Raw genomic sequence first — 10,182 nt, forward strand, 5'->3', positions numbered from 1 at the left:
TTAACTATAATAGAGTTCCAGAAAAATTTGCCTCTAGGAGTAATTTTATTTTGCTCCTGAAAAATTTAACAAATGTTTGTTGGTACATTTTTATCAGTCAACTCAACAGACAGAGAATTATAGCACATATGATTTTTAACAAGTTGAATAATTTTTTATAGGGATAGATTTAATATCTAAATTAAATTCTCTGAAAAATATTGGGAATTTGTGAATAGACATGAATTGTTCATATGATAGAACATTTCCGCAACTGTCAAAAAGTTTTAAAAGATGATTAATGTCTCTATTAAACCAATTCACTAAAAATAAAGATTTATTTGAAGATGTTATATTACCATTATTCCAAATAAAGGAGGTGTGAGGAGGAAAATTGTGAGAGTAACACATTTTCCAAGCAAGAAGGGCTTATTGATGGAATTTAGAGAGTTTAAAAGGCATTTTAGAAATATTATAATCACATGTTAAAACATTTTTTGGTTAATTTTGGTTAAAATTTTGGTTCCAAAAGGAATTGGGGGTGGATACACATCTCTTAATCGGCCAATGTAAAATTTTAAGGTTACTCACACAGTAATGACCTGGCCCACAGCACGTCAGGTTCATCATTAGAAATGGTTGAGTAATTTTATGTGTTATATTAGTTAAAATACAGGGGTTGTTTTGTTATAAACTTTGTGTGTTTATGTTTGAGTTGACTTCTGTGATTTATGCCTAATATTTCATTTATTTATAAAATATTGGCCATCGCCATCAACGAGGGTAGTGTGTAAAGGAAGCACCTCAGTGATATGGTCCTGTTAAAGGCTGTTTATGTCCTGAGCTCAGAATAAAAAGGTTAACTGACAGTGCTGCCTCCTACCTGCTTATTCTGCTAAATTACTGACAACAGACACACTCAGGATTGTGTGGTGTATGGGGCACGAGTGTTCTCCTCCAATTGCCCTCGTTCAGCAATCATTACAATATGCTTTGTACTTTCATGCTTGTACTTAAAAATATATGTTAAAGGCAAATGATTTATTTTTCATTGGTTCAAGTGATCAAATTTAGATGTGAAACCATTACCCTAATTTTTATAATTGGATAATTGAACATTTTATGGGAATGGTTGTTTTGATTAATGCTATATCTTCGTTTAGAACAAAACTTGAATTTAAATTAATTGGCTTTCTTCAACAAGACAAATACTCTTTGTGACAGGTTATATAAAATTGTTCTCATAGAAAATATTGTTTAAGGCAAATTATTTATTTTTCTTTGGGTCAAGTTTGGGTCTAAATTTAGATCCATTACCCTATTTTTTTTTAACTGGGTGAATGAAAGCTTTTTTACAGTGTGTTTTAACAATACCTAAAAATCTATTTATGTTTTTCTTTTCTTGAATTTTTTTACATAATTTTTTTTTTTTTTCATAAAATGAAAGCTGGTCAAAATAAATGTTTTCATTTGTTGTTATTTCAAAATCTGGGTAATATATTACCCACAAAATATTGATTTATTAACAGTTGTGAAGTTGAATTGTTCCTATTGTGCGTTCAAAAAATGAATACAGACATTCTGTATGAAAACATTACAGTCTGAAAGCATGGTACTTTTTCTGTAATTGTATAAAAGATAGATAGATAGTTAGTGAATTCCAGAGAAAATATTTTTTAGTGGTCTCAATTCTTTCATAGTTGTATATATGGTATATGCCAGTGGTTGCCAACCTTTTTTTTTTGCCTGAAACCCCCTTTTCCCCTGGAAAATAGTGTAAGGCCCCCCTCCACATTTAATGAAATTACAGCTCATGTAAGTTTGCAGTAAAAATGACAAAAAAAAATTGCACTGTGGCTAGGTCAGGGACACTTTGCTTTGTTCAGGTAACTATCTTGGTATTTCCTGCATTTCGTGTTGGGGTCCAGTATGCTGGGGTCATTACTATTAGCTGCTGAAGGTGAATCAGTGAGACTTTTGTGGAGGACGAATTACAAATTTGTCGGTTTTTTGGTCAGGCAGGGGATACAATGAGTGATCTATAAGGCAATATGATCGTTCTCCTAACTGTCCACTGCTAAAAAACTTTAAAAAATATGACGTGACCCCCCACAAAGCTCGATGAGGGCCCAGAGTGTTTTTAGCCACTCTGAGGTGATTTTGAGTCTTAAATTGGCCACAACTTTCTTTGTTTCAGCAAATGGAAAGATTTTTGGTGAAATTCTTGGCAAATTTACTACCCTTCCATTATGTTGGTAGCTGTTTTGACACATTGACTTCCATTATAATGGCATTTTTTTATTGCAAAGCCACCATATAATCATGCATTCTTAACTGTTGCTGGTTTTCCTTGTTGGGAAGAGGTCAAAGTTGTCATTTTTGCTGACAGATAAATAAATAAATCCGTTCTTCAAGTGACTCCATTTCTCCATCAGGCTTGGTTTAAAACACTGAATTAATGGATTCGTTGTGTGTGTATAAAAACTTTTTGACCTTTCATGATGGACAAAAATTCAGGTGTCATAAAAATTGTTTATTTGTGTCCTCAAAGGTTTTGAATCATAAGAGGTTGAGTAACGGATAACAGAATTTCAATTTTTTTGTATAATATCCTTGTAATTATTAGTCATGCAGTATACCACACGATATATGCCCAAACACTGCTGCATCTGCTTAAACCTGCACTATGTAAATATTGGTTGTTCTTGTTATCGAAACTGATCTGTTTCTTTGGTTTCCACCTGTTGATGTCCTACTAAAACATTAACATGACTTCTCCCATTTCTTTTCTCCACCCGCAGGCCCATTCTTATATCATCAGCTGTCTAAAAGAAGAGATGCCTGTTGTTTTCTGCAGAGGAAAGAAGCGGCGAGATCTAATCTATGACCTTCCCACCATCTATTCCAGAATCCAACAGCGCCATCAGATTTCACCAGGAGATTTTCCTGACTGTGCCAAGATGCAGGTTCGGATGTTTAAATACATGTTTAAATACGTCACAGTCAAGCATGTTTACTATGATTTTTGGGCTTTCTTCGTATCTATAAGCATTACAAGCACAGTCTTAAAGGTGTGGTATGTAAGATTGACACGCAGTGGTTGAACTAGGTATTGCACCTATGGTTCAAAACACATGCAAGAGCAGGTTGCCAGAAGGACAACGCCAACAAAGGCTGATTTAAATCGTGCTTTAAATAAAATCGCGGCGCGCGATACACTACAGACAATTTAGCATACCCAATTCACCTGTTCTGCATGTCTTTGGACTGTGGGGGAAACCGGAGCACCTGGAGGAAACCCACGCGAACACGGGGAGAACATGCAGACTCCACGCAGAAACGCCGACTGACCCAGCCGAGGCTCGAACCAGCGACCTTCTTGCTGTGAGGCGACAGCACTACCTACTGCGCCACCAAGTCGCCAAATGTGAAAATCCAATTCGTAAATCCAAAACACAATTCGTAAATTTGCAAATCCAAATCATAAATCCAAAGCGCAATTCGTAAATGTGTTAATCCAAAATGCCATTTGTAAATGTGCAAATCCAAGTTGTAAATCCAAAACTCAATTTGTAAATGTGCAAGTCCAATTCGTACATTTAAAACATAATTCATAAGTGTGAAAATCCAAGTCACAAATCCAAAATGCCATTTGTAAATGTGCAAATCCAAATTTTAAATCCAATACACAATTCATAAATGTGCAAATCCAATTTGCAAATCCAAAACGCAATTCATAAATGTGCAAATCCAATTTGCAAATCCAAAACGCAATTCATAAATGTGCAAATCCAATTCATAAATTCAAAGCGCAATTCGTAAATGTGTAAATTCAAGTCACAAATCCAAAATGCCATTTGTAAATGTGCAAATCTAAATCGTAAATTCACAACACAATTCGTAAATGTGCAAATTCAAGTCACAAATCCAAAATGCCATATGTAAATGTGCAAATCCAAATTTTAAATCCAATACGCAATTCGTAAATGTGCAAATCCATTTTGCAAATCCAAAACGCAATTCGTAAATGTGCAAATCCAATTCGTAAATCTAAAGCGCAATTCATAAATGTGCAAATCCAATTCGTAAATCCAAAGCGCAAATTGTAATTGTGCAAATCCAAAAGCAATGCATTAATTCATGAGTAAAAAGCATAAATATTTCCCCAACATTCACACAGTTGCTTAACTTAATACATTTAAAATGTTTACACAAATATGTATACCAAGTTCTTGAATTGACTTCCGTCACACATTTATAAACTGAGCTTTATGAATTTAGTTTTGTATTTACTAATTGGTTTTTGTAAATGTGAATTGTGCTGTGTGCGTATAAATTTTATTTTGTAAATGCATTATTACTAAGACTGATCTGACTCCATATAAAGACTTCTTCTATGGCAGCGTTTCTCATAGACATAATGCAGGCAGTGGCATAGTGTAAAAATGTGAATGAAAGTTCTGAAGTGAAAAAAAGGTTTCTCATGCCCTGGTAGAGAGTAATGAAGGAGGAGGGACTAGATATCAATGCACACTGTGTAAGGACCTTTCAATCAAAACACAGTTCATGCACGAAGCTCTTTAAACAAGCTGGATATGCAAATCATCTGTGTTAAATAAGAAAAACATGCAAAAATGCAGATCAGTGGAGCACGAGGACCGGAATTGAGAAACTCTGTTCTTCTACAAAACCCATTTTTGTTTAATAGTTTGAGTTACAACCAAGTGTATTATCAGTGTTTCTCAACCTCGTTCCTTGAGGACCACCAACATTGCATGTTTTGGATGTCTCCTTTGTCCTTTGGTCAGTGCTAATAAGCTGATGATCTGAATCAAGGGTGTTTGGTTAAGGAGACATGTAAATGTGCAGAGCTGGTGGTCCTCCAGAAAGGTGGTTGAGAAACACTGCAGTATATGATATTGGTCTGATAAGCATTTTTATATTCCCATTGCACACAGGAGCGACTCATGAGTCACAACTTCAAGTTTAAAGGCCTCAAGCCTAAGCTCTTGGCTGGGTTGGATGAGCTCCTAAACACTGACATTGCCAAGCTGATGCCTCTATTACGCCAAGAAGAAGAAGAAGCAGCTGATCATCTTTTAATACAAGGAGGACCTTTAGAGTCTCAAAGGGGCCCATTTATTGTGGGGAACCCGTTTCATCACTCTGGATCCAATGGAGAAATCAATCAGGTGTCAAATGAAGAATGGGTGGTGTCAAAAGATAAAGCAAAGTTCGACGAGATCTTCTACAACCTCTCGCCTCATGAGGGAAAGCTGAGTGGGACTAAAGTGAAGGAGTGGATGTTGCGCACTCGACTGCCCAGCTCGGTCCTGGGACGAATCTGGAAGCTGGCGGACGTGGATTGTGATGGTAAGTTGGACGATGAAGAGTTTGCTTTGGCCGGTCATCTCATTGAGGTAAAGTTGGAAGGGTTTGGGCTTCCTCATGAGCTGCCCACACATCTGCTGCCACCGTCTAAAAGACACCGCAAGAACTCTAAGATTACAGGTGATGATTAGTCTGCATGTCCTAATGTTTATAAGGACAGTGTTTATTCAACATGCAAGTCATGAATAATACTAATCACTCCTGTTATGCTTAACATTACCTATATCTTACAATGATTGGATGATTAAATCCTCTGTAGACAGAAATGGTCTCAAGAGGCAACTTGTTTTGATAGTTCTCTTTGCCCTTGGGAAGGGAACAGCTTATCCATACTTAAACATGATTGGCTGGTTGTAGAAATGCCCTCAATGTTATTATGAGACATGCAAATGTCAAAACCTAAAGGGTTAGTTCACCCAAAAATGAGAATTCTGTAAATTTATTCTGCAAATATTGGGGTGCTGTGTAGTTTACGAAATCCTGCTAGATTTGACATCACGCTGCTTTGTTTACTGCAGTAACAAAGGCAACATGGTAATGCCTGCTGTTTTATAGGCGCCACCTGCTGGATTAACATTATAGGATTAGTTTTGTACTATCAGTATTTAGTAAATATACTGAAAGTTAAAATCACCAGTGATCCTGGTTGAAATCTAAGGTGTCGAAGAGCTTAAAAATGTTTGGAAAGAGTCTTACAAAGGTCTTTAAAGACATTACATTTCATTATCTGATTCCTGTATATGTATTTCATAAATGTATATCTGTTTATAATGGGTCTTGAGACACCTAAAGTCGTCTGTCCACAACCTCTTAAAACACACTTGGGACACGTATATATATTAATTTCTGCAGTATATACCCAGATGTAAGGAGACACTGCTCGCTGCAGAGCCATTTGAGCTCCAGGAAGGGGGAGCATGAGCTCTCGCTCCTCCTCCTGTAAGCTATTTTAATGCGTACACCCACCCCACCCCTAACCTCAACCCCCAGTGACATCACTCATAGAAGAAGTGCAAGAAAGGAGGAGCTGGAGCTCAAGCTCCCTCTTCCTGGAGGTCAGCTCTGCCCAAGTGGTGCTCACTGCATGGGGGGATGTAAGTGCAATTCTTTTGCTTATATTTTATATTTCAGCGAGGGTAATGATGGACTATAAATGCACAGGTAAATGTTGACCTCGTTGACCTAATCACGACAGGGTATATATTGAACTAGCCTACATGTACATAAAATTGTAAATACACATAACACCATTCGAATATAGACATGTACAGATGTATACAAGCGTATATCAATGCATTTTAGGACATGTTGTACATTTATTTTGCCGGGGAGAGGACTTTACCTTTAGACCAACAGTATACAGCTTTTGTGCCGTCCTGCCATGAACCCCTTTGACCGGGGAGAGGAGGTTGCATCCGACCAATGTTTGCTGGGTAAATTAGAGAGCTCACTCACCTCCAAGAAGGGTCCAGAGACATTCAAAGTCATTGTCAAAACATTTCATGTGACTTCAGTGGCTCAACCAAATTCACACAAAGCACCAAGAAAACTTTTGTGTGCCAAAAAACTAAAAATGCACCTTTATTTTCTCTTTCATGACAGGTCTGAGTGCATCCGTATGACTTATTGCCATTTATGCTGGCTTCACATTAAGTGAACTTAGGTATTTGCAAATGACTTACAAAAGCCAATTCAAATGTGCGAATAGAGGCAAATTTCAACTGGGCAGCACGAATCATGAGGAATGTGTGATGTGTTTGCTGCAAACATGCAGAATTTAACATGTCTTCCGCCCCAACAAAACAAAACTGCAGAAAAATCATGTGAGGTCAAAAACATCCCATGAGTGATGCAGTGTGCGTGTTTTAATGTGATTTCATGATTTAAGTCAACAGCACAATACACACGCCATCATATATCTCTAATTAAGCACACACCATAATCTGACATGGAAGTCCAGGCCTGCATCCAACGGTTTTGTATTTTTTCTGGACGTTGAACATCTTGGTGCCCTTTTGGTTTATTTGCTAATAAGTTACTGAGCTAAAATTGTAGTTTTTGTGTGTTTATTTGGACTAAATGCTGTAGCAAAAAAGAGTTTCATTTAATGATTTTCGGCATGTGTGGAACGGTTCAAAATTCAAATTTACACAAGTTTGAAAAAAAGTAAGTTGAATCAAAATAACTGTACAAGTCACTGCAACTCACATTACATTAAACTGACATCTGAATTTTGTTCAGCCAACATACATTCGTTCATTTTCTTGTCTGCTTAGTCCCTTTATTAATCAGGGGTTGCCACAGTGGAATGAACTGCCAACTTATCCAGCACATGTTTTATGCAGCGGATGCCCTTCCAGCTGCAACCCATCACTGGGAAACATCCATACACACTCATTCACACACTAACACTACGGACAATTTAGCCTACCTAATTCACCTGTAATGCACGTCTTTGGACTTGTGGGGGAAACCGGAGCACCCGGAGGAAACCCACGCGACCATGGGGAGAACATGCTAACTCCACACAGAAATGCCAAATGCCAACTTAACCAGCCGGGGCTCACACTTTCTTGCTGTGAGACGATTGTGCTACCCACTGCGCCATCGTGCTGCCCTGTTCAGCCAACAAATTATTTTGATTGGTTAAGTAATATAACATATAGCTGTGAATTTTTGATCATGCAGTTTTTGCAATATACGCGTGTTTGATTCAGGGTTGTTTGGAGTCGACTCAGACTATTATTTCTGACCCTGTTTTGATGTAAAATAAATGGAGCTGAAGAGTCAGTTGTCCAAGACTAGGAGGAGTCTAGTTATTATTATTATATTAATTATTATATTATTATAAGTCACCTTGTAATTAAAAACTACTGTAACGAGATCAATGTGAATCTGTTGCCTAATTTTACATTTAGGGAAATTCACGAGCAGCAGCTGGTGTCAAATAATTATAATGCATAATTAAATAAACAATAAAGAATGCATTCTTTAATAAATTTATATAATTTCAAGAGTTTTTTGGTTGTTATTTATTATTTTTTCATGTTTCATGTTTAGGTTATTAGGATTAGGGTTTAGGGAGAAAGGGTTTAGAAAAAAAAACATTTTGTAAAATTATCAGATGAATAAAGTTATTACAATTATTAAATTATATTAGTGTCAAAAATATATTTAGCTTTCCCCTAAAGTCTCTGACATTTTTGGGACTGAGTTGTGTTAAATGGCTATATGTGAGAGTAAATTTCCACTTTCAGACAAAAAAGGTTGTAAAATTATTATAAATACATAAATTAATCTATCTTACTTGAGAACTTAATTTCTTAGGGAACCACAAGTTATAAATTCGAAGGAAGTTACAGTTAAACTTCAATACAACGGGGTTCATCAACTGGTAATTCTCAGATAAACTGTTCTTATCAGATTTATACTGTCCAAATATAAATCATTGGTACTAAAAAAAAGTTACTTAATAGTTATTGATGTTGTTTACACGTAAATTGACATTCCAAAGAAGTTTCCAGTATTAATTTAAAAAGTAAATGCAGTTATAATACAGTTAAAAACATAAACCTTAAATCTGTGATTATTTCACATTTGCTCTTTTTTTTTTTTTTCATAATAATTTTTTTCAGGGTTTTCACCTTTATTGTATAGGACAGTAGAGAGTATTGACAGGAAAGTGTGGGGAGCAGAGAAAGGGGAATGATCAGCACAGGACCACGAGGACCCAATCAGACTTGAGTCGCCGCGAGCACCGAAGTGCATGTGTCGACACACCAACCACTACACCACTTGCGCCAACACACATTCGCTCTTTATTGAGAGTTTGTGATTAGATTGCCTACAAAATGATTTTTAGCTTCTTTTTTAATCTAAGGATGCTATTTGGTGGAAGATTAGGGCAATCTGGAACTGAGTTGCAAGTATCTAGAAAAATGAGAACTGGAAACTGAGAGTTTTTTATTAACTGTGGAAAGCTGGGAAAAATATTATCGATAGCTATAAATATCACCGACAACAGAAATCCTTGCTTTCTGCCAAATATTTAATGTCTTATCATTAAGTGAAGGGGGAAATGCGAAAATAAACAAAATTAAGTTATCCTAAAGATATTGTGGATGTCATAGAATACATAGAAAACAAATTAACCTACAGATTTGAGATGCAGACCTGGTGCAGTGCAATCTGAGCTGCATCCAATGCTTTTTAATGGTCTCACTTAACCCTACCCCTAACAGTGATGTCACTCGCTCCATTTGGGTGCCTTGTGTCTGACATTGCATCACTGAGTGCATCACTTTCAGCTTGCATCATAAAGGCTGTATCCAGACACTATTGACAGATTAGTTTTTTTGGTATTTTTTTTTTAAGTATTTTTTATTTTTATTTTTGCTTTTTCTTTTGTGCCGCTTTGTTTCACTCATAGGTTTCACTATAAGAAATACATACGTTAGTCAACTCCTGATTCACACTCCAATCCAGATGTAAAGCTTTTTGGTAATGCTCCAAAAAGCTGGTTGGCAACCGCCAAAAAAAAAAAAAACACAAGTATTGACAGATTTAGAAGGAGTAATACTTAAAAATAACCACTGGGTGTCCCTGTAGAGACGAGTTTCGAAGCCTCGACACATTTGCTTCGACTGTGTATAATACAGTGCATAATCGGTGGAGCTCCGACAACATTGTTTACTGTGCTGTCGTGTAAATTTCCTCGTTTTGCTAAACATTTTAGCGACAAATCTAAAGGGACTTTAGCGGAAGAAAATGAAATCTCGCGAGGAGTGGGTGTGCAGACACTAGCTCCTCCTC

The 10,182-nt window shown here is 36.6% G+C and overlaps 1 protein-coding gene across 1 annotated transcript in view; it reads left to right on the top strand.

Annotated features, from left to right (window-relative positions):
- The window catches only part of ehd2a (EH-domain containing 2a), a 21,847-nt gene extending 13,512 nt beyond the window's left edge, over positions 1-8,335 (top strand). The window contains exons 7-8 of the mRNA XM_056458647.1: positions 2,781-2,945; positions 4,938-8,335. Coding sequence (XP_056314622.1) covers positions 2,781-2,945; positions 4,938-5,501 — 729 coding nt within the window. The 3' untranslated portion in view covers positions 5,502-8,335. The remainder of the gene's footprint in view (positions 1-2,780; positions 2,946-4,937) is intronic.
- Positions 8,336-10,182: the final 1,847 nt, after the last annotated feature.

This window comes from Danio aesculapii, chromosome 5, assembly GCF_903798145.1.
Source record: "Danio aesculapii chromosome 5, fDanAes4.1, whole genome shotgun sequence".
NCBI lineage: Eukaryota > Metazoa > Chordata > Actinopteri > Cypriniformes > Danionidae > Danio > Danio aesculapii.